General features: G+C 44.6%; 1 protein-coding gene across 1 annotated transcript in view; it reads right to left on the bottom strand.

The window, feature by feature from the left end:
• Nucleotides 1-26,240, bottom strand: part of LOC144953806 (immunoglobulin superfamily DCC subclass member 4-like) — a 336,924-nt gene that overhangs the window by 280,463 nt on the left and 30,221 nt on the right. Inside the window, exon 2 of the mRNA XM_078884448.1 lies at nucleotides 7,558-8,028. Coding sequence (XP_078740574.1) covers nucleotides 7,558-8,028 — 471 coding nt within the window. The remainder of the gene's footprint in view (nucleotides 1-7,557; nucleotides 8,029-26,240) is intronic.

Here is a 26,240-nt window from a genome sequence, read left to right as displayed (position 1 = left end):
ATTGTCGGCCATGAGGTAGCAACGTTTAGATATCCATTGCACATTGTTACAAATACACACGAAGTTTATCACGTACCTCAAATAGAATACTAGGTTGATAAAAAAAACATAATTGCGGCACTAGGCTACTTGGAATTCAATAATTAACCAGTTAATTACGATTGTTTCCAATATCATAATTATCATCATATCCTGTCTAATCAGTTTAGAGCCCACTCACTACACTGAACAGTTACTTTACCTCCAAACTGTCCGAATAAGAAATCATAAAGATTACTGCATTGGCGAAATTTGGCATGGAAAGATGCTGAATGTAACACAAATGCCAGATTTTATCATGTTTGAGGGGGATACATTGAGAAGAAGCAATTTGTCCCAAATTACCATAAACGTTTTTAACATGACATATAAATTGTGGCATATCTGAAGCTGCATAGCTTTCCCTTTGGAATTGTAGAGCCACTGAAAATGGAGTGAAATAATATTTTGGTAGTCATAGTTTACGGAATAGGGAGTTTGAAAACAAGATTTAGATTCAGCACAAAACACTTGATACACATATGTCATACAACACCATACAACCTGTACCAATGCTGTTTAAACTTAAATAGAACTGAACAGCAACGTTTGCATACTTTTTATATTCACGATTGTTCTTCGAAAAGTAATTCCTCTTAAATATGCTAATGACTTGAGGATCACAGATTTCCTTTGGGCCTTGAAAAAATAAAATGTAGAAAAAAATCATCTCCCACTGGGTCCTGCTCAGAAAGGTTCAAAAGGGGTTTCAATTTGTGTACGGCTGATGGTAAGGTCAATTTCTGACACTCCTGCAAGTCATTGTGGTTCATTCCAATAATCAATGTAGCCCCAGTCAGCCCTTTGCCAAATGTCAGTCGGTGAGTGCATGTCCGCCGGACTGCATTAGAGTGCATTGACTAATCACGCCTTTTTAGACATTTGAACAACCCTGTTCAATATTAGTCTTCTCACCGTGTATCTGAGTTGATTTCACAGGGATGAAAGGGTTTACCTTTGACTTATGCTCACAAAGTACAATTCCACAGAAAATAGGAATGAACTCTACAAATCAACTTTAAAAAAACACACAAGTGCATTCTATATACAACTTATAATGCAAAGGACCCCAGAGAGAATAAAAATACATAAGCTCATGCCTATCTTCGTCGATCTTATCTCATTGAATCAAGTGTATAACATTTATAATAATTTTACGTATTAACTTTAAACTAAAGAATATTCGTAGAAATATTAATATGTACAGTTGAAAAAAAAAACACTTGAGCTTAACATCTTATTTCCCAGACTCCTTTGCAAGGTGGCAGCAGTACATTAGCGACACAGTAAACATAGCGAAATATAAATATACAACAAACAAGGATCACAGTAAATATAGCCACATATAAATATACAACAAATAAAGCAGTACATCGATATTTTTTTCTCATTTTATTTAGACCTTTGGTTATGAGAATCGCACCAATTTACTCAATGTCCATGCACTTGCTTCTCCAATTCAAATGTTTGAAATTATCTTAAATGGTCACTTTGAATAACTTTGACTCCTCATTTAATATGCATTTTGCTTTCTCCATATAATCGTTTACGGGCCTGTTGTGACTTTGTAAATACTTTTTCTACTATTTCTAAATACATTTTATGCAGTACTTGTTTGTGAGTGCTTGGATGGCTGCATAAATCTCCACACAGTAAAATGGTGCATCAATCTACAGAAACCAGGCATAATGGTATTTTATATTCACTTAGTGTCTTCTATCATTTGATAGCATGTTTGTGGTCGATGATGGAGAAACCATGCTTGTAGCAAGCTTGCTCATGTTGTTGGATGGCCTCTAAATGTTTCATTATTTTATTCCCAACGCAAAGTGCTTATTTATATTCGATCATTGCTACAACTCGGTGGGCTCTCATGAAATTGTCTTTTCCGAGACCAAGGTTTCCTGCAAACCTCCCGGCTACCATCAAAGGTTTGTACACGAAGCCATACAAATATACAAACACAGACATAATTTCAACCGTGATGATGGGTACAAACTTAGTAATCATTGGAAAGATGTTATCAACCACGCAAAAAAGACTTAATTACACTTTTTTGGACCATCTTATCTAACAGGCACTATTTTACTTTACTTTACCGAGTGTTAACATCCCCAGTTATTTTTTGGCAGTGCTCTCTTCATTGTTCAGCCAGCATTGGTATAAACATGGGCATTTTCGTTATTTTGTCTATCATGTGTATCAGACCCCCCCTCCCCCCTCTCTGCCCATTGTGTTGGCGTGTGCAGCAGCAACCGCGTCCAAGCCGTCGTCCATTGTTTTGGCCCCCCCCTCCCCCTCCCGATGCGTTGTACTTAGCACTCCGTGCTGTCTTTGAGCCCCGCCCCCCTCCCTCCCGATCCGTTCCATTCATTGGCTACCACATTCTGATGAGCCCCCCCCTCTCCTCCCCCCCTTCAACTTGCTTATAAGGGATTACTTCTTGAATCATTGCCTCACTTGATGCAGCTAATTCGGCTGTGACGGTCCCACCTGATGACGGAGACTTGTGTTGCCTCCGAAACGTCGTGATTTTTGTTTTTATTTTATTTTATTTTCATTAATTTTGATGTTTTACCTACGTGACTTTACCGAAAAAACCTAAGAATATGATTCCTTGCAGTCACGACAGCTTCAAATCTAGAATTAGTGCTTATTTACTGTACTTGATATAACAGACTAATAGGTATGTTATTCTTAAAGACCAGTTTTATCGGCATTTTTATAAATAATGATTCAGGTATTTAATTTACGTGTAAATTATTTAGTAAATAGGCCTTGCTAATTTTCTTCCAAATAACTCGTCTTAGTTCTTTGGTGATGTCAACGGTTATAACATTCAGTCCAAGAGCTAAAACCACCCCCATAGTCACACTGTGACGGGGCAGTGTTTACTTCTTCAACTATGGCGTGAACTTCCTCCACTTCAACTGAAAAGGGATCGACTCCTGGAATATCCTCTCAACAAAATCACTCCATTAATTTTAAATGTCAATCTCTATCATGCGCCATCGTGCCATCTTTGACCTGAAGGGCTACCATTTGTGAATTTCCAATTTACTGACTTTTTGTGTCGTGGTACAAGATTTATATTCTCATTATTTTCTCATCTTTTAAATATGTTTGTGTAATCAACAATTTTTTTAGCCATGTCCATCTATTTTTATATCTTTTTTCAACTAAAAGTGGTTGTTATAACATTATCTTACGTGGAACGTAGCACTTAATTTTTGCATTAGTAAAACAGTTGAAGTAAAGTTATTAATATTGGGGGAATATTGTATATAACTGTATTCTAGATGTCGATATTTTGATACATTTCTAACAATATTATAAACAGTTAACATCATTGGATTTTGAAATAATGAAAATTATTATATTTAAAATGTTAACTTTGTGAAATGCAATATTCCGTTATGAGTTAATGCTAAATAGAATACAAGTATGAGCTAAAATACAAGCTCTCAAAGCCAAACTTGAATAACTAGAATTCAGTGTAAGCTGGACGGCTATTTGAAATAAGTATATAGAGATTTTGCTTTTTTTATGGAATTCAGTAAACCCATGGACACTGCTGCCATCCACATGCTTGGCTTGGTCAATCCCTCTTGTTTTACATTTAACTTTATAGTAATTTAACAAGTATAAAAAAGGATACTCAAGCATGTCAGAACAATCTACTCAGCATTTTTCACCCAGTGAACCTTAGCCTCCATCGCTGCGTCATCGTGATGGCGAGTGACTCAGATTAAACTGTATAGTACATACTCTTTGGTTCTTTCGATAAAGTCACGTAGGTAGAAAAATAATAGATCACGACGTTTCGATCCCAACACAAGCAATCGTCATCAGGTGGGACAACCACAGCAAGAAAAAACTGCTGATGTTTATATTGCCATGGCGTATTAAAAACATTTCTAAGAGGCCGTCCATAAATGACGTCACGCACCTAGGGGGGGGGGGCAGATATTCGTGACGATGTGTCACGAGGGTGGGGGGGTGATAAATGTGACGTCATATAAAACTGCGCAACTTTAAATAAATATAGAATTTTTTAACAACACTAATTATTATAACAACACTCCTATAACATCAGAGTGCAGCGCCACATTAAACACGCACTACAATGGCAATAGTTTAAAGCGATTTGAAGCATGCTTTATTTTGGGGGGGGGGGCAGAGCTTTGTGACGTCGTATTTGAGGGGGGGGGTCTGACTTTTTGTGACGCCGCGTGACGAATGAGGGGGAGTCAAAAATCGTCCAAAATCGCGTGACGTCATTTATGGACGGCCCCGAACACACGCCTCGTTTTTGACGACCGCGGCAATCCGTGCCGGCACTGTGCTAACAACAGGTGGGGGCAGAGAGCGACCGTTCCCGCAGCAGTCTGCCTCGGCCCCTTCTGATGCCAGAGAGTTTCAGAACAAAGCCTCCGAGCTCCCTTCCCAAACTAAACTACACGCTTAGGCCCAGGCTGACACTGTATACTAGCACTGAGGGCACAGGTTCAATATGCTAACCAGGTGAGTGATTTCGATTTAAAGCTTTCGTGACTGCAGGGATTCATCTTCTTGGTTCTTTCGGTAAAGTCACGTAGAAGGGAAATCATAAAATAATAAAAAATAAAACATCATACATTTTTCTTTTATTATAATAAAAATAAAACATAATAACATTTTCTTTTATTATGTTTTATTTTTATTATTTCCCTTCTACGTGACTTTATTATGTTTTATTTGTATTATTTTATTATTTCCCTTCTACGTGACTTTACCAAAAGAACCAGGTGAGTGATATCACTGTCTTGGAATAACTCCCCACGATCAAGGGATTTCCCTGATTGTGAAAGCCCAATTACACCCTTTTCCACGTCTCACAGATACATATTACAAAGCTGAATTTCACTTTTTCAAACAGTAACACATTTGGATGTTTTTCTTACCCTCATTTGTTTTTTTTCTAATAACCCACCTTTTCGAAAGTGGATAGATGAACCCGCTCTCAAAATACTTTCTCAGTCATCAATTAATTTATTTTAAAGTGTGAGTCATTGTCGAGGCCACAAACAACATCACACCGGAGTGGCATAGTCTCATCCAATTTCAGATCATAATTGGTCACTGATTTCATAAGCCTCATTTTGCAGGATCAAACCCACCAAACTTAGACTCCCACAGTTTAAGTTCCGAAATGGAAAACACCACACGAATGCATACTGCCTCAAATTGTTCCTCTTCAACTACCCCAAGCTGCTCTTAGTGTTTCCAAGGCACCTTACAAACATAAGAACGTGTATTTTCTTCGTGTCTGGATGCAGAAAATCTATATGGCCGCATGATTCATCACTTTAACCGAGCGTGCGCAACCTCGGCTTCCCCATAATCAGAAATCTGTCTTCTTAACCTCACATCTGGCCATTCCTTTTCCAAATATCAGCATACATTCTTGCAGATTTATGATGCCACCGTGAGGTTGTCAAACCTGAAGGAATGGATCGATGGTTGGATGCTGACCTTGCACGCGTGGCTTTGCAAGATGTACAATGCAACTGATCTGGAACACACTGGGCTCTATAATGGGACAGGAGGTAGATATGTTCATGCAGGCGTGGAATCCCCCTTTTAATAATTATGCTACATGGGGTTAGGTGGTAATGCCAGGCTATTCACTATAGTAAATAGGATACTACTAATGTTTTTACTTTACCAGGTAAGGCCCACTGAGCTACATAGCTCTTTTTCAGAAGCGACCTGGCCACAAATGATAGCTCAACAAAGTGGCTTATCGTGTGGGAAATTTATAGGAGCCAAATATTCTAAACGTGTGTTGATTCTAAATGTCAATGTCTGCTCATTACGCTCGGGTGTCAGATAATATGTTCATGGTTGTGGGGGTTCACGGTGTTGTTGTTGTATTAGACCTGATATTCTTATTCATATTGCATCCCAACGTTTCTCTATTTATATCACTGACGTGTCATGTCAGCTTGCCTCTTTTTGGTTCTCCCCCTCCCTCCACTCTTCCCTTTTATTAAAAAACAACAGACGTGGCAAAAATGTTTGATAAAAATGTGGTTCCACGTTGAAAGTAAAATTTTACAAAATACAAGTCTCGCCAAATACACACAACACCCACCAGTTAAAACCTACACATTTGTAAGACCATTTAGTTTGCCTCAATATAATCTTATATAATTTGCTTATCATTTTGTAACTTGTAAGGAAATGTGTAGATCCAAAATGAATGAAATTTGAGTATAACGTTGTGCTGTTATTTGGGTTCCACGGTGGTGAGATGTTAACTACGTTGCCTGGTATACAGCAGATCGTGGGTTCGATCCAACCCTGATGCCTGTATATTTCGAGTTTGCATCTTCTCCCCGTGATCGTGTATATTTTTCCGGTTCTTCCGGTTTTTCCCTCCACATTTAGAATCAACATGCGTTTAGAGTATTTGGCTGCTATACATCTCCAAATGATAAGCGACTTAGTTGAGCTATCATTTCTGGTCAGGTGGCTTCTGAAAAAGAGCTCTTTAGCTCAGTGGGCCTTACCTAGTTTAGAATAAATATCTATAGTAACAAATGCATCATATCGAAAACTGTTCCGATTGATCAAAGGGTTGCCCGTGCCCTTTATGGTACAGGGGCAATTTGAGCCCCATGTCTCATAGTGGCCTCTGGAAGTACTGCTTCCGGCACGCCTGGCATGAGAGTGGCCACTATTATTGTCCATTAAACACTTCTAAGGACAACACACACGTTGGGAAACGTTATATAATTCACGAGGACGAAATAGTGTTCTTCTTCCTTCATATTTTACTTGGTTGCATGCGTAAGAAAATTATGCTGGAGGAAATCTACCATTTAATGAATGCTTACACGTATTGTGCACTGCCTAACGTAATTATGTAAATGTGCGTGCTTTGCTCACATGTCTAATCTTAACATAATAAGAGCATGTTCATGAGCTATTTCGATTATGCCACTGAAACCTTTTTGAACATCTCACCAAGGTTTGCACAAGCTATGTGTTGTTTGTAAACTTTAAAGAATTAAGCTTTGGGCAATGGTCCTTCAAAGCAAAACTAAACTGAATCTAATGGCCAGAGCTTAATATCCTATTATATATCTTTCTGTTACGACCCAGTGCAAATTACCTAGCAGGGGTATTGTTAAGTCTGGTTTCCTAATGCCAATTTAATGCCAAAGCAATTCTTTACGTTTGACACTAATCACATATTCTCGGGACAATACATTGTATAATGGATTCTCATCTGTTGGTAAGTCAATGGGCATACTCTTCGTCAAAATGAATAAGCAGACAATATGTCGCTTTTACATATCTGTTTCTCAACATAAAATATGTAAATTTATTTCTTACACAACCCATTAAGACAAGTGTAGGAAGATGCAGCCCTCCGATGATTCGTAATTTACACATGCAAAGGTTTCCCATACAGGGTGCGAAGTGCCTCACCTGCGAAATCCAGTTGTATTTTGCGGCTGACCAGAGTACCTTCTTGTCTGTGAGCGACGCACACATATTCTCCCTTGTCTGAGTTTTCGCCACCATGTTCATAATCCTGGGCTTGAGACAGAAATATAGATCCGTTGGGTAACAGTGTCCAGCGTGACGAAACATTGAGGGTCTCCGAGAGGAGCAGGGGCATGCCGTTTTTGCGCCATGTCACGTTGAGGGGCTGTTCTCCACCATTGCTGATGTTAACTGGGCCTCTCCTGTCACCCACAATGCCACCACGGTGACCAAACACACCACCGCCGCCCAAGAAGCCTTGCCCAGGATGACCAGAACCAAGTCCTGGGCCCAATCTTGATCGGATGGCTGGGCAATCGAGCAGCACCGGCCGCCCTGGCACCACGAACACGTCCGTGGGTCCAGGGCCGCAGTGGAGGTCGTGCGCTGCCACCGGCAACGCCACCACAGACTCTGGAACAAACAACCCAAGACCAATGCATCGCGGTTAATGTCCACGTTGTGCTTAACAAGATATCAATGAACTGTATGTGCAATTTGTGTAACTAAATGTGGAAAATTATCTCAAACCGTTAAGCCGTATTTATGTACACAACACACACATATATATAATATAGCATCAACCGAACCACAAGAACGTTTGCCAACATAAAACATCGTCACAATTAAACATTTCTATTACAGCACTTCGTCAATCCACTGCTGGATAAATGCCTGCCCATGCCTCGTCGGTCGTGGGATTTGTTGGACCATACTTCCCCCCGCTGATTAGTGACGGGTTGGTGATGCAGGTGCCCCAGGCCCTGTTTCATATCACTTGCCAATTATTTCCCGGTGGCTGGCAATCCACATGTGGCCTGGTTTATAATGCCTGCAAACACAGCTCCACCTCATCGTAAGTAATACACAGGATGAAATTGGTTCAAATACTTCAATGGTGACCATACGGACGGGATATTCTGCCACTGGCTCAAGGCCGCAAATTGAGATGAGCACCACCCCAATACTGTGCTGACTTGATCACGGATAGACTGTTACTTGATTTGACAGAAACTTGATAAGGTCTAGCAATGAGAAATTGACAATTCTTGACCAATGCAACCCTACGAATCATCCACACTGCGTGACCACTCCATCAAAGTCAATATTTTGCACGTAGTCAAACAACACAATCATCTGCTAAATGAACACTCTCTTCATTTTAATCTAAAGCTTTCCCTTCTACGTGACTTTACCGAAAGAACCAAGAATATATACTCTCTTCATTGTTTTACGGTGGCTTATCTCAACTCGTAAAGGTTTAATTCAGGTCCTGTTGGCAATTCTGTTTCTGCCATTGTACTTTATATTTGCCCTGCAACTAGGTTGTAATATGAACAAACTTATCTAAATTCTGTGACAATAGTCTTCAAAGCATGGCATGGGTACTTCTGTAGTTTTAATGAAGCATATCAGCATCTCACTCTTAGCATCTGTGATGTTTTATGTTGAAATAGATCAATAGTCTATTGGTACTGTGAAACCAGCCTAGTTCCCATATCCCATGCTGGATCGTTCTACAAGTATATTATCATCTTTCATTGTTATCATTCTATATCCGACGCTGGACTAGCATATGTCCCTCATCATACTATTTGCCTCGGGAGGCGAGTATTTCAGAAAGAGTACATGACACGTGGCTATTACACTGTCGACTCCGTGCACTTTGTTGGTTGCAAAGAAGGTTGCAAAGCTCTTCAGCTTCACACACTAGGCATGCGATTCATACATTCAAAGTCCTTTCTCAAGGGCTCACATGACACAGAGAAACATTTTGCATTCTGTGACTGGGATATTGCTACAAGAAGAATTGAGAATGTTCACATATGGCGACACGACCCCTGGAAACCTTATGTTTTACTGACTCGACAAATCATGTCATTATAGTTAAGCTCAAACATGGACACTGAGAAGGAATCATGAAAAGATGAATACTCAAAATTACACTGGGACAAGAAGGGAACCACATGAACCTGATACAAAAAATCTAAATCAGAGACATCACTCAAATTTGATATTAAGAACAGCGAGCCTGGGAATGACAAATTGTTATAATGGATGATGGCCAGCGGACAACACTGATTATAGCCTGGCAACCAAAGGCAAATCTGCACCTGTGAGAGCAACCCACCAAGGAGATGGAGGAATGATATAATTTTATGTGCAGAAGTGCAATGGGTTATTGCACAATGGAGGAGCAAGAGGGACGGCGGCCACATGGTGAGGTCTGATCTCAGCAGTGGATAGACTGATGATACAGTGAGGGTGATTTATTTATATTATTTACGCTTGCTAACTAGCATTCTTGCCTTCTCTACTTTAAAAAAGAATCACACATTTCACTGCCCCAACCTTGTTCAGACCTTCCTGTTCTCGTAAATCCAGATAATTGTACTTAGTTTTAGTGCTATACCTTAATGTGTGTTAGTGACTGCGTATTCAATCATATTAATTAGAGTTTAATCACGTGGGTGTTTTAGAACTGTCTGTCAACATGATCAATTTAGCAGAATTCCAGCTTCAACCTAATTTCCTTCATGGCTTTATACAAAATATGTCTAATGTAAATGTTCAAAGTTTATTGACCCCATTATTCAACCCTCAATTATTCATTATCGCTTGTCCACTAAAAAAACGAACCACGAGAAAACTAATCAGAGATAAAGATGAAGTTCCTGGAAAACAACACTTTTAGTGGCCGCTTTAATTTGATCTTCATTACTGACTGCCAAAAGGGCTCACAAATGTGTAATGTAATCAAAGCCCCGTCTGACTGACTGTGCGCTGTGTCTGGCGCTACTGCTCATGTGTACAAGAATCAATAAAAGCAAGGCTGGTGGCAGGCGGTGGCAGGCAATTTTTCAAATTTGTACGACACGTAATGTATAAACTGTTATTATATTTCTGGTTTAATGTGACCGAACAAGCATTATATTTATTTATGTGATATCACGTTTCTGGGAACAATGATCTCTGAAGTTACAAAAATGAATTCTGGGAATGAGTATATGAGGTTAGAAACGTGAAAATGGCAAAACAACCACTATCACGACCTCTTTGTTTTCTTTGTGATGATACCAGGGATGGGTTTATGATTTTAAAATGTCGAATTTTGGATTTCCACATTTTCATGGGCAATTAAAAAAAACATTCACATGATTTCTTCTTCTTTAGTGCTGCCTAACGGCGTGTGCGACTTCACGATGATATTGGTCCCGGTCTAGCACGGCGTGTAGAGTTTGTGCTGTTGTTAATTGTAGCCATGTTTTGATGTTACTGAGCCATGTCGTTTTTGGCCGTCCTGGTCGTTTTTTCCCTTCGATTTTTCCTTCCAGGATTAGCTTTAATAGCTGGTATTTGTGGTCGTTTCGGGCAATGTGGCCTAGGTAGTAACACTTCCTGCTAATGATGGTCTTCAGCAGTTGCCTGTCAGTGCCCATATCTTGCAGAACTTGTGTATTGGTGGTTTTGGCTGTCCATGGGATTTTCAGCATTCTTCGATACAGCCACATCTCGAAAGCTTCGAGCCTTTTTGTTGCTGTTGTTGTCAGTGTCCACGTCTCAACTCCGTACAGCAAAATTGACCAGATGTAGCATTTCAGTGTGCGCAGTTTCAGTGATGTACTCAAGTTGCGGTCTGCAAGGAGTGTTTTCCATTTAATAAATGCTTGCCTTGCTTGTTCAATTCTGCTCTTGATTTCGACTTCATGGTTCAACTGATCGTCAATGATTACACCAAGGTATTTAAATCGGTGTACTTGTTCCAATTTTTCGCTACCAAGCTTGATTGTTATTTCGCTTGTAGTTCGGCTGACCTTCATAACCTTTGTTTTCTTTTTATTAATTCGTAAGCCCCATATTTGACTCTCTGTGGCAACCTCGTCCAAGATTTGTTGTAGGTCTTGTTCCGAATCGGCCAGCAGTGCAGTGTCGTCGGCATACCTGATGTTGTTGATGTATTGTCCATTGACTTTAATACCAATGTTTTTATCTGCTAGTGTTCGATCAAAAATCTGCTCCGAGTAGATGTTGAAAAGACTGGGTGAAAGTGGGCAGCCTTGTCGTACACCTTTTTGTATTGGTGTTGGGTCTGTCAATTCGTTGTCATATCGGAGTTGGGCTGTTTGCTTCCAATAAAGAGCAATGATGAAGTTGATGTCGTTTTTATCTAGTCCCAGTTGTTTTAATAGAGCTGCTAGTCGGTCGTGGTCGACTGAGTCAAAGGCTTTCTCGTAATCTATGAAGCAGATGTACACTTCTTTCTGATGTTCGTAGCATCGCTGTAGTAGTATCTGTAGACAGAAGATTGCTTCTCTTGTGCCTAGTCCTTTGCAGAAGCCAAACTGTGTGTTCTTCAATGCATTTTCGCATGTGGAGCGTATGCGCTGTTGGATCACCTTCAGGAAGACTTTCAGCACGTGGCTCATCAAGCTTATCAGTCTGTAGTCCTCGCATTTCCGGCTTGTTGCTTTCTTTGGTATGGCCACAAAGATGGATTGTAGCCAGTCGGATGGAATTTTATTGCCATTGTATATTTGATTGTACCAATTAGTCAGTTGTCGTATGTTGTTACTGTCTAATAGTTTGAGCAATTCTACATGGATTGTGTCGGGCCCGCACGCTTTGCCTGACTTAGCTGTTTTGATTGCATATTCTACTTCTGATGTTAAAATGTGTAGAGCGTCTTTCGATATCTGTTGGTCTTTTTCTGCAGGTGTTCTAATGGCGCCATAGAGCTTGTGTATATAGTTTGTCCAGGTGTCCATTTTTTCTTGTTTATTTAGGATTGGTTGGTTGTTGTCCGCATACAAGGTAGCTGTTGGGGCTGGTCTGTAGATGTTACCAGCTTCTTTGAGCTTCTTGTGCAGAGTAAAATGATTTACATAATGCAATTACTTTAAGTGCCTTCGTGCTAACAAAAGCTACTTGACTCAATGCCATGATGCACCCCATGAGAGTTGGCACAATACGTGACATCATACTTTGTGATGAATCTGAAGTAAACCCATTTTCTGAGTTACCCCTACATTCCGTACCTAGTCCTGAGTTTTTAATTTGTGGACTACGACAAAAACTGCCAGGATCGGGGGGGGGGGGCTGTCATGACAATTGGGGGGCAGGGGGGGTGCAACGATTAACCCACGTGCGATGCAATTATTTGTTCCAATTCATAATCGTGAAAAAAATATATATTATTATCCTGGTTTAATTTTAGTCACTTTCTAGTGGCTGGAGGGGTTTATGTCAACCCATTAAATATGACATACAAAACAAACATTGACTCTTACATAATAGATTTGGGACATATATCACGAGATTAAGAATCGATTGTGATCAGTAAATGTATGATTACTCGGCGATAACAATTGTATCAGCTCTTCCATTGCTTTGGGGCATGACGTACCTTTTCATTGGCCCATAGGTGTTCAAGAGGCCTGCTAGGTAAAACTACGAGATTCTAGATTTGAAGCTTTCGTGACTGCAATAATTCATACTCTTAGGTTTTTTCGGTAAAGTCACGTAGGTAAAAATAAATAATAATAAATAAGTAATAAAAATAATATAAATAATTATTCCAAGTTTTACCTCTTTTATTATTTATTTATTTATTTCCTATTTCCTACGTGACTTTACCGAAAAAACCTAAGAGTATGAATACTACGAGACCCAAAACGTTGGGGGGAGGCAAGATGATGTGCATACATAGTGTGGATGATGTGTGAGTAGAGGGTGACCATAGTAATGTGAAAAACAAAGTTTGTAAATCCAACATTCGCGTGTTTTAGTTTAGTTTCACCACCGGGGTGGATTGATGTGGGGAAGTCTGTATGCAGCATTATATTGTGTGTGTTGCAAGGCCAGAATTGTTAGCTTCGCAAGTCTACGAAGAAAGGTTTCCCTCCTCTTGGTTCTTTCGGCAAAGTCACGTAGAAGGGAAGTAATAAAATAATCAAATAAAACACAATAAAATAATTCTCACGACGTTTCGGCCACAACGCAAGCAGCCGTCCTCAGGTGAAAACATTCAGACTCTGTCGCCTCGACGGACCTGGTTTTCACCCGAGGACGGCTGCTTGCGTTGTGGCCGAAACGTCGTGAGAATTATTTTATTGTGTTTTATTTTATTATTTTATTACTTCCCTTCTACGTGACTTTGCCGAAAGAACCAAGAGGATGAATCCCTGCAGTCACGAAAGCTTTAAATCGAAAGGTTTCCCTTTCAGACTGAATCTATTTAAGTGAGTTACAGCCCTGTGTAAATGCGCCGCTCGGTGGAGAGGTTCCCGACCCATTTCAGCAATTGGGGTTGGGGACCGTCCATAAATGACGTCACGCACCTAGGGGGGGGTCAGACATTTGTGACGATGTGTGACGAGGGGGGATTGGGGTTTAAGAAATGTGACATCACATCAAAATGCGCAACTTTAAATAAATATAGACAACACGTTCTACTTAATTAAAGACTTTTTTCATAAATGTTTTCTCCTACAACATCAGAGTGCAGCGGCACATTAAATACGCACTACAATGACAATAGCTTAAAGCGATTTGAAGCATGTTTTATTTTTGGGGGGGGGGGGGGCAGAGCTTTGTGACGTCATATTTGAGGGGGGGGGTCTGACTTTTTATGACGCCGTGTGACGATGGCGGGGGGGGTAAAAAATCGTCCAAAATCGCGTGACGCCATTTATGGACGGCACCTTGTTTAACCATACTTCACCGTGCTGGTGAAAGTTTCGGGGGGAGGGGGGCAGGATTAGATTAGATATTACTCGCAACTGATGGTAGTCGTGGCCGGGATCAAACTCAGGATAAAACTCGGCGTAGTATAATGGTCTACCCGCCTGTGCTGCAGCTCCGCCCCGAATAAACGGAGTGCTATTATATTTCTAAGCAACAACACTGGTGATGGACGCAAGTACTGTCGCTGCACCGGCAACCTACTGCATTGCATTTGATGCGGATACATTGCACAAGGTTTCTTGACACACCGGGTAAAAACGACGCGTTGATTAAATATCGAATCTTTGTATCATCGCTACATCAAATCGTGTAAGAACCCATGTTTATTTGTATTCATACACGCTGTGTGCAAAGAGCACATAGCACCCTATGTCTCCTGGAGGCACATACATTTTTGCGCAATTTATATGTATATTTATTCCTGAATCAAATCACGGCCCTGAATCGCAACGATTCATCAAATTACCGGAGAGATTCATTGCTCCATCCCGAATACACGTCCCAAACGACGACGGCGACAAAAACAAGTTGACAAAAAGTACTTTTCATTTTGACGTCTGCTTAATTTATTTTTTGTACTATTACTCCCGCGCGTTTGTGCGCAAGTACATCAAGTACAGCTGTTTAATCGTGTGGCAGAACTCTTATTACAGTATTGGTGATTCTCTTCGTGTGAATTCACTAACCCACGGGGTTCAACCAATACATAATATATCACGCTCCCTGCAGATTGCTTTTTCCAGTTTTACAGATTTGTAGATAAGAGGCGTGTAAAATGGATTACAGGCACATTTTCCTGTTGGCCTTGTTTAATAGTTGTGAGGAATGGCTAGCTAAATTAATCTTGCTACCTGTGATTCGACACAGATAACGATTCGATAGTAGCTATGACGGGCTTAAAATTGTCTTTAAACTGATTGCTAAATGTAAAAAAAAATCTAATTCACTGGACTTTGTTGTTCGCTACATTTGTTTCTATAGTGCATATAAATAACTGGTCACAGAATGAGATGGTGTCAAATGTAAAGAACAAATAACAGACAAATCTTCATCTTATCAGTTTTTCTTTTACAATTAAGAGGAGGTATGCAAACATTATGTTTGATATTGAACATTTCTTACAACTTCGACTGTTGAAGATAAGGTATGGGAATAATTTTGATGCGTAAAATGACAACTTCTAGGATGCATTTGGCAATAATAATAATAATGTGTGGTGGTGGTGGTGGTGACTGCGGCAGTGGTGGTAGTGGCGGTGGTAGTGGTGGTGGTGCCTGCGGGATGGAGGTGACGCTGATGACAAACAATGACGTTCACAGTGACGAGCGTCACCTGACGGGCGTGTTAAGTGCAGTCTCCAACCCTTATTAACTGTGGCTTCTCTATTTATGTGCTATAAAAAAGGGCCATTGCCCAAAACGACACCTACCATACATATCTATTTTATTTTAAGGCCACAGTGCTATTGATGAATGTGTCGAGTCTGTTGTATTAATTCTACTTGTGCACCACTGCCAATGCAGCATCACAAGTGGTGTAACTACATGATCCGCTCAGGGGGCGCGGCAGTCAGTCAGGTAGAGCCCCAATATTTGATTTGTCTCGCACGGTCGTACTTAGGCTATACATCGCAGCTTCTCTTGTCTAAAATCACATCTTTGCACTCACGGTCTCGAACATTTAACGCTGTAGGGGGGCCCCACCTTCGCAAAATGCAGCCGCTGCTAAATTTAAGTATGTTCATAAAAAATAAATGAAACCGTGTTTTAACTAAGTTTTTGTTCTTTTACACTGTTGTTGAAAACAAATCCCATGGTGGTTGTCAAGGGGGTCCCAACTCGTAGCTTTGGCCACCAGAGGGGGGCAAGGCACCCCCTGCCCCCACGCTCGTTCCGCTGCTGACCACCACCAAAACATTTGTCACCTAGAGGTGGTAAACACGAGCTCTAAATACTTCATTTTATTCACACAAATGTCTGGGCAAGAGGAGTGACCCACAACTGTGCTATGTACAATGACTACAGTATGTCAGTTTATCCCTGCTTCTCCACGTGCCTAACAACCTGATGGTGTTGGCACATGCCTGTCATCCAGCACTGTGGAGGCGAGAGTTGGTGGATCTCACAGATGTTGTTAAAACTCCCTGTGGGCGTTGAGGCGCCATACCCTGGCTGACCAGGAGAATGTGGACTCCACAGCAAAAAATGTGAACTCCACTTGTTTTTGTCTGTATGGGATAGAGCGTTTCCCCCTCACATGCGTGCATTTTCTCCGGGTGCCCCGGTGTTCTCCAACATGTAAGCACCCAATGAATTGGCCGATAGCACCTTAATATACAAAGGACCGTGGAGCTTGGGCAATTATTGGCGTCGGCTCACATTGTGCCTGCCCTCCCGCTTGTCTGTGGTCCCTCGCGCCTCCGAGTCGTTCACTATATGTGAGAGTAAGCGAATGCTGTGCGCGGTACAAGTTGGATTGTTCATCAATAAGATCCACCGATAACAGTGAGATAGCGGCATGGGATGAGTGGTGTTCGTCCGTATGTATAGTAATGTTCACTGCACTGGGGTGGCACACAACATCTCGCCGTGGTGGCGAGATATTGTCTCCCTCGCCCAGTATGCAGGAGGTCGCGGGTTCGATCCAGACCCTGACACCCGTATATTTGGAGTTTTCATATTCTCCCTGCGGCCGTGTGGATTTTTCTCCGGGTGCTCTGATTTTTCCCTCCACGTTAAGGATCAACATACGTTTAGAGTATTTGACTGCGAAACATTTTCACATGATACGCCACTTCGTTGAGCTTTCGTTTGTGGCCCAGTCGCTTCTTAAAAATAGCTATATAGCTCAGTGGGCCTTACCTGGCCAAATTAAAATAGTTTACTAGTTTAATTGTAATATTTTGAAAAAAATGCTTAAAACTCCTCCACACCTATATCAATACCTAGTTAGGTGCAGATTTGTATCAAGTAAATTGTTTGTTGTGTACATTGTAGTGATTAACGATACATATTTTTTATGTTTTAACAGAGAAATGTGGAGCTCCCAAGATAGGGCGCTAAGCAATCGGCTAAAACAAAATAGGAAATCTGACGCCCTTTTCTCCCAGCCTATATTTGATCTTAAAAAGGGGGGAGGAGGGGGGATTACAGTAGCTTACACCAACTTCTGAACGTGACTATGGACATACTATTTGGGTTTTTCGGTAATGTCACGTAGATTAAAAACATTATTAATTATTATTTTTCTATCTACGTGACTTTACCGAAAGACCCAAAGAGTATGAATTCCTGCAGTCACGAAAGCTTTAAGTCAAGATGGTACTATGGACATTTTTAAGTGTTAGTCCGGTACTATAATGAACCCAAATTGCGTCGATGTTTTTTTTTAACAGGCCAGCCATACCGATTTAAGTGGTAGGCTGCAAATTGAATATTTTACCATATGCTGATTGTCAGAGATAATCATAGCGCATCTTAAAAGTGCTTTAGGGGGGAGAAATCGCAGCATTTTTAGCTAAAAAAAAATCGATATTTGGTCAAATGCTTTAATAATTTGCAGCATACCACTGAAATTGGTAGGGTTGGAACATTTTATGTTTGCAATGGATTCTGAGTAACCAATTCGCTTGAATTTAATTGATTGAATGTCACTGGATTGATTCGGGTCAGACCCCTACATATTTAGCTGAGGTTTTATGGGGGGTTTTTTGGGGGGGGGAGGGGTGATTTTTTAGCAGACACTAAAGCCTTCGCGTGAGTTCCCTAAAACGAAGTTGATGACACTCATAATGAAAGATGCTTCCACAACCTTTAGATGTGAGAATGTGGAGGGGGGGGGCAGAGGACTTTGTGCGTTAAGTTATTCGTGCAAAAAAGAGGGGAGTGTGAGAAGTCAAAAATACATTGCATTATCAGAAAGTAAACACATGCATCAATAACACCGTCATTAAACAGAACTATATACATATAATAGGTGACGTTGCAGGCAATGGCCTTATTGCATGGCAGAGAGAAGTGCCGTTGCTCAAAAGGTCACCGACTCAATGTTGATTTCATCTTTTGGGCACTGTTATTAACGAACGTTGTTGGGTGGGTTTTGTTTTCTGTGTGAGTGCAGCTTTGCCAGAGTAAGGTTAAATAGGTGAACTTTAGCGTTGATGGATGCACTAGGCAGGAGTGTGGTCTTGATGCTGCACAGGACAGAGAGCTGAACTTTAAACAACTACAAGAAGCTCATGTTCTTTAATAAATGAGGCCATCTCCGACAAAGCAACATGGTAAAACAATGGTGCTCGGAATTCCACGGCAGAATTGGGTAAGCAAATTGGAAGTTCAGAATGGAACATGACGAGTAACCATCGTAGATGCAGTAAGGAGGTGGAGGTTCCGATAGATGAGGTGCATGTGCAGGATGGACAGGGTAGGTTAGAGAGATGCATTGGTATGGGCACCCAGTGACTTAGAAGGAGAGGCTGTGATAGAGGTTGTGTCATGTGTGAAACTTTGGAAGAAGGAAGTGATGGTGTCATGTGGTGGCACCAGCGGAATTGGCCAAGAAGACCTTTTGAGCTTGATGTGAGTATAATATGCAGTACACGAACGAATATAATTTCAAAAAGTAGCCATCATCAAAATTAGGGGCCGTCCATAAATGACGTCACGCACCTGGAGGGGGGGGGGGTTAGACATTTGTGACGATGTGTGACGGGGGGGGGGTTGAGAAATGTTACGTCACATCAAAATGCGCAACTTTAAATACATATAAAATTGTTATAACAACACTAATTTTGATTAATTGTCATTATTAACTATTTGATTATTACAATTTACTAAGGTCACCTTTTATTTATTCCATGAAGGAGCATTTTGCTTCTCCATGGGAGAATGGAGAAGTATACATTTAGAACATTGTTTTAATGATTGTTATTAAACAATTTGATCCTAATGATTCTACCAAGGCTTTTCATTCTGTGAAATGAATATGTGATTGTTATAATTGTACTCTCCATTTTGCTTCGTTCTACTACAAAGTTTAAAGTATTTTTTATAGTTATAATTACTTTTAATATTTTATCATTATAAGATAATTTCAATATAATATTCTGAACATCTGCAGTTTTAGTTAGACGTTGAATATTTTCAAGTGAATTTTATGGTAATTTAAGATTTCCAACGCCTCCTTTTAAATAAATATTTTCTCCTACAACATCAAAGTGAAGCGCCAAATTAAATACGCACTACAATTACAATAGTTTAAAGCGATTTGAAGCATGTTTTATTTTCAAAATGGAAATATGTTTTTTGGGGGGGGCAGAGCTTTGTGACGTCACATTTGAGGGGGGTTCTGACTTTTTGTGACGCCGTGTGACGAGGGGGGGGGAGGTAAAAAATCCTCCAAAACCCCGTGACGTAATTTATGGACGGCCCTTTAGCACAAATACAGTTTGTTATTTGCACAAAAAATATAGAAAATTCGGCTATATTCAGCAAGACAGTCCAATTTTCAAACCAATTCATGCTGAAATAGCGTGCACGGGATTTACAATTTTATTCCTGCCTCTGTCCAGCCATTTGTGAAGCATTACCGAAGCGGCCTGCTGTAAAGTAATGGTCTAAGGGTGGTATCACACACCATCACTCCCATGTGTAATGTTACTTTGCTCCTACCAGCAAACTGCTTGCCCCTTCTAAACACTGCACAGAGAGCAGGACGCTCGCAAGAGTTGTAGCGAAGAACTGGGGGTGAGTGTGGAGCAATGGCAACAGCCCAATGTGTGATTTGTGCAAGGATTTCCATCGTTCTAAGTGTGTTTGGATGTGCGTGTCTGTGTACTATACATGAATAGTGTTTGGAATAAACCATAGAAGGCATCTGTTGTAAATATCTATCAAACAATGGCATTAAAATATATTTTAGCAAGGACAATTATTTATAACCCACAATCTTTAGACACAGCGCGTAATGATGTTGAACAATTTCGCTGTAGGCTACTCTGTTGATTGTTACTTGTGGCCCAAAGTCACATTCACCTCTTGCCTTTAAAGCCTGTGGCGTTCCAACTCTATGCGTTTTACTGGGCCACACCATGCGGATGAGACTCAGGCAAATCAAAATGGTCCGGTGCGTATGTAGTGGTGGTGTTGACGTGCGCCGACTGTGACAGTGATGGATCACGTGGCGGCACGGGGTGCGGGGTTAGGCACGCGATGTGGGCGTGGTATGGACGCGCGCGCCGGGAGTGAGGGATGACGGGCGGCGCGGCGTGGGTGTTGAGGCGCGCTGACACGAGATGGGGAAAAGAGGATCGTAGCCAGCGCCGGGTGATTGGTCGAAGGGGAGGGGCTCTCAGCGACGTCCGCAGGAGGGGTATAAAGGGTTACGCGCAAGAGCACTCGGGGCAGTTAGCCAGTTAGAGATCAAAGACGGAGTGGAAGAGGTAGGGCCTGTGTGGCTCGAAGGCGAGACCGTGGGACCCGAGGTTCGACGCCCATGCGGGTCGAGACTGTGGGACCCAGGGTCGAGACGGACACCTCAGCTGGGTGTGTGCCGAGAGGCTACGGGGCGTTAGTCGCCCGTGTAGCTAAGTGGGCGTTAGTCGCCCGGGTAGCTAAGTGGCGTTAGTCGCCCAAGTAGCTAAGTGGGCGTTAGTCGCCCGAGTAGATAGTCAAGTAGCTAAGTGGGCGTTAGTCGCCCGAGTAGATAGTCGAGTAGCTAAGTGGGCGTTAGTCGCCCGGGTAGATAGTCGAGTAGCTAAGTGGGCGTTAGTCGCCCGGGTAGCTAAGTGGCGTTAGTCGCCCGTGTAGCTAAGTGGGTGTTGGTTAGCTAAGTGGGCGTTAGTCGCCGGGTAGCTAAGTGGCGTTAGTCGCCCGAGTAGCTAAGTGGGTGTTGGTCACCCGTGTAGCTAAGTGGGTGTTGGTCACCCGTGTAAATACAGTTGGTTCAATAAAAGAGTGTGCTACCCGTGAAGTCGTCTCCCGCCGAGTTACTACATTACAACTGGCGTCAGAAGTAAACCTGTCTTCAAGAAGGATGGACACTAGGAAGACTACCCGTACCCACGAGCGAGGTCGGGAAGACGACGGCATACCGGGGACACCAACCTCGGGAGGAGAGGACGAGGAGTTGCCGCCGATGCAGCCCTTCGCAGAGATGGCCGGCGCTCCGCTCGCCTCCGACACCAGCCTGCAGGACGCACACTCCCGGTTGGCGGAGTTGCTGCTCGCCGCCGCTGCAATCTTGGCGGAGATCTCCGTTCCAGCGGGCGAGAAAACGGCTGCGGGGTTGGAGGAAGGAGCGAGGCTGGCGGGATCCCGCCAAAAGGCGCTTCGCGCCAAAAGTTTTGAAGTTGGCGCCGTTTTTGAGGGTCCGCCATCGTTTGGCGGGAAACATGGACACCACGTGGCCGGAGACCTCCACTCAGCGCAGCCCACGTCATCAGCGCGCGCCGGAGCTCTCCATTTTGCGCCTGCAGACGGAGCCGACATTTTCTACAACCACAGTGGGGCGCGGGAAAATCTCTCCGACATCGACGACGATCGGGTCCTCCAGCAAAGATTGCCCGCGCTGTCGGCGTTCAAGGCGGATGGGGGCGACTGGGGAGCCTTCCAACGAAGATTCCTCGCACATCAGGAAATGTCGGGGTGGTCCGACACCACTGCCCTGCGTGCGCTACCGGCGATGCTCGACGACGACGCGCTTGCAGCCTTCACATCTGCTGCGAGGTCGTCCCGCTCAACGCTCCGGGCCGCACTGCACCTAATGGCGAAGGTGTTCGGGCCGCCCTCCACCTGTCGCCACCAGTTCTACGATCGGCGAAAGGCGGTTGGAGAAACGACGCTCGCCTATCGTACGGCGCTGCTCGCCTTGGCGGATGCAGCTTTTCCCCGCATGAACAAGGAGGGGAAGGACGCCATGGTGACGGAGCAGCTGCTGGCGTTGGCTCACAATTTGGGAGTCCCCATTAATGTGGCGGACGAGATGGACATTTGTTCCCTGGGGATCGCCACGAGCATTCATGCCTACGAAGTCCTCAAGCGAAAGTCGACGGTCGTCTGTGCATTGGCGGGGAACGGGCCACCGACCGCCACGGTCACCGAGCCTCAGCCTGCTGCGGCTCGGGAGGAGGCTTTCACCGTATCGAGACCGGGGGACTGGAGGACGGGGGGTCGTTCGCCCACACGCTCATCCCGCAAGCTGGAGCAACAGAAACCTACGACGTCCCTCATCCTCTGCTACAACTGCGGGCTTCGGGGTCACGTCGCGTCCGGGTGCCGGGCTCGGCGTCAGCGCGCCGCGGGACCACGTCCGGACGAGGACCAGGGCCACAAGCCGTCCCAGCTAAACCCGGCAAGTCGCGGCACCTCACACGCTCGGTCCACGCACGGGGCACGTTCGGGTCCGCGTATGGGCACCGGGGGTTCGGTCCGGCGAGGGGGGTTCGTACACGGCCCGAATGCAGTTCAATGGTCCGAATTGGCCCATAGGATGGTGGCTGCGTCGGCCGGGTCGTCCATGGTAACGGGGTTTATTGACGGGGTTGAGGTCCGGGTGCTTGTGGATACGGGTGCGTCGGCCACTATCATTTCGGACCTTATTTATAACATTCTTCCCGTCCAATGTCGACCCCTTCTGCCTGTAGACGTGCCATTTTACGCGGCGAACGGGGGTTCCTTGGGGATTATCGGCCAGATTCGGGCGTCTATTTGTATTGGCGATATCAAATTGGCGGGTCCTATTTTTGTATCATCATCGCTGGCCGTTCCTTGTTTGCTAGGCACGGACTTTCTGTCTAAAATGCCCATCAAAATTCTCATAGATCAGGCCTGCATAGAGCTTCCATCGGGTCGGCGGGTTGCGTTTTTGACGAGTCCTACTAAGATACGCACGGTTTGTGCGACGGTGCAGGCGTTGGCGACTCGGACCGTACGGGTGCCCTCGGGATCGCAAATGTTGGTACCCCTTCGGTTGAGGAAACCCCTCAAGGTGGAAGCGGGGGCACAGGGAGTTCTGTTGGGGCCGTCTAATAGGGCACAAGGGGGCCTCGGGTTGGCGGTAGCTCAGACCATGGTGAGGGGGGACAGTGAGCCGTTCGTTATGGTCCTGAATACGGGGTCGCGGCCGGCCGTGATTACACAGGGAACGGTGCTGGCTCACGCCGCGCCGCTTCCCGAAGTGGAACAGCTCGTTGCTCACACAGATTCGGGTACCGATACGCATCCTCAAAGCGAGGAGGGGACTGAGTGGTTGGACTCGTTGTGCGCCGGGTCTGGTAACTTGTCCAGTGTGCAGTTGGGAGCATTGCGGGCCTTGCTGCTTGAGTTCGCTGACGTGTTTAGCAGACACAAATATGATATTGGCTGCACAGACCTTTTGCGCCACCACATAGCTACGGGGGACGCGGCCCCCATCCGACAGAATCCCTTTCGGCTCAGCCCGGCCGAAAAGGAGCATGTGCAATCGGCGGTTAATGACATGTTGGCGGCAGACATCATTTCGCCCTCCTCCAGTCCGTGGGGGGCTCCCATCGTCCTTGTTAAAAAACAGGACGGATCCTTGCGCTTCTGTGTCGATTTCCGCCGCCTAAACAAAATCTCGATGGCCGATGCTTATCCGCTCCCCAGAATGGATGAGTCGCTGGATGCCTTGGCGGGAGCACAGTTTTTTTCGACGCTCGATTTGCTTTCGGGTTTTTGGCAATTGCCCCTCGATGACGAATCGAAACCTAAAACCGCTTTCCGGACACCGGGTGGCCTATTTGAATTCAATCGTTTGCCCATGGGCTTACATTCCGCTCCCGCCACGTTCCAGAGGCTCATGGAATTGGTTTTGTCAGGTCTCCAATGGGACACCTGCTTGATCTATCTCGATGATATCATCGTTTTCAGCCGGACTTTTGAGGAACACCTCCAGCGGTTGAGAGGGGTGTTCCTCAGGATGCGTTCCGCCAAGCTTAAATTTAAACCGGCTAAATGTTTCCTGCTTCGGGAATCGGTCAGGTACTTGGGCCATATAGTTAGTCGGACAGGGATATCGACAGACCCTGCTAAGACGAAATGCGTCAGCTCGTGGCCAACGCCAACCTCGGTCACTGAAGTCCGCAGCTTCATAGGATTCGCTTCCTATTACCGACGTTTTGTTAAACAGTTTGCCACCATAGCCAGGCCCCTACACGCTTTGACGGCTAAAGGTGTGCGCTTTCACTGGGGGCCCGAGGAGGAGGCTGCCTTCTGCTCCCTTCGTGACGCCTTGGTGCAGGCTCCCCCCCTGTGTTACCCCGATTTTACGCAGCCGTTTTTGCTCGATACGGATGCCAGTGACACGGATATCGGGGGAGTGCTCTCACAGGTGGTCGGGGGTGTAGAATGGGTGGTCGCCTACGGTAGCAGGGTCCTGTCCCCTGCGGAACAACGCTACTGCGTGACACGTCGTGAATTGCTGGCAATTGTATTTTTCATACAGCAATTCAGGCCGTATCTTTACGGGCGTCATTTTACGGTTCGTACGGACCATGCGGCTCTCCAATACGCGATGCGGGTGGCGCAGCCGTCCGGCCAATTGTCCCGATGGCTGGAGGTCCTTCAGGACTACCAATTCACGACGATTTACCGCAAGGGTTTGCGCCACTCGAATGCGGATGCCTTGTCGCGGTTGCCACCGCGCAAGGAATGCGCGTGCCTGCTGGGATCGGCGCGGTGTAGACCTCCTGTCGCCGTATCCGGGGAAGTTGTGCTCGCCGCCACTCACACTACGGGAGTCGACGCTCCCGCGGAGAAGGACTCGCTGTTAGCGTTACCTCTCATCGAGTGGGGCCGTCTTCAGATGGCCGACAGCTCCCTACTCACGCTACGTCGGAAGGTTGACGCGTCGGAAGGGGGGGAAACGCGGCTGGGTTCCTGGGTGTGCAGGCAGGGCCTCTTGATGAAGTGGGACGACATGTCCCGGCGTCACGCGCTCGTTGTGCCTTTTGCCATGCGGGGTAGAGTCGTCCTGGCTGCCCATGAACGCCTCATGCATCTGGGTTTTCACAAAACGCTCGCCCTAGTTCAGCGAGACTATTATTGGCCGGGGATGGGCAACGACGTGGCGAACATTCTTAAGGGTTGTGTAGGGTGCAACCAGAGGAAACCGCCACCGATTGCGGCTAATCCGCCACTGCAATCCATTTAGGTTTCGCGCATAAACGAATTGGTTGCGTTAGACATCTTGGGGCCCTTTCCCGCTACACCCAGGGGAAATAAGTTCCTGCTGGTTGGCGTAGAGTATTTCACACGCTGGCCCATGGCATGGCCACTCGCCAACCAGTCGGCTGCGGCGGTGGCGGACGCCTTTGTCCAAGGTTATGTCATGGACAAGGGCGCCCCCGAACGCTTGCTGACGGACCAAGGGAAAAATTTTGAGAGCGGTTTGTTGCGCGAGGTGTGCGACCTGTTGGGTGCAAAGAAGGTGCGTACCTCCCCGTACCACCCGCAGACTGACGGAATGGTTGAACGTCTGAACAGGACGATTACGTCTATGCTGTGCCAACAGGTCTGTGACAATCAGGTGGATTGGGACTTACAGGTACCGGGGGTACTCGCGGCCTATAGAATGGCCCCTCATGCGACGACGGGGTTTTCCCCATTTTTTCTTATGTACGGGCGGGAGGCCGATCCGGCCATGGACGTCCAGCTGGGGATTTCCCAGCCACGTGCAAAATCTAAATTGGCAGACCACATCAAGTTTAATATCGCCAGATTGGCTGAAGCGCGAGAGGCTGCGAGATTGAATTCGCGGTCTCGGCAGATCGCGAACGAGAGATTGCATGCACGGAGGGTGCATACGCACGATTGGAAACCAGGCGATAAGGCCTGGCTGCATTGTCCACATGCACCGTTGGCTAC

Source organism: Lampetra fluviatilis, chromosome 3 (genome assembly GCF_964198595.1).
Source record: "Lampetra fluviatilis chromosome 3, kcLamFluv1.1, whole genome shotgun sequence".
Taxonomy (NCBI): domain Eukaryota; kingdom Metazoa; phylum Chordata; class Hyperoartia; order Petromyzontiformes; family Petromyzontidae; genus Lampetra; species Lampetra fluviatilis.
The sequence above is the reverse complement of the archived record's forward strand: the minus strand, read 5'-3'. Positions and strand labels throughout refer to the sequence as shown.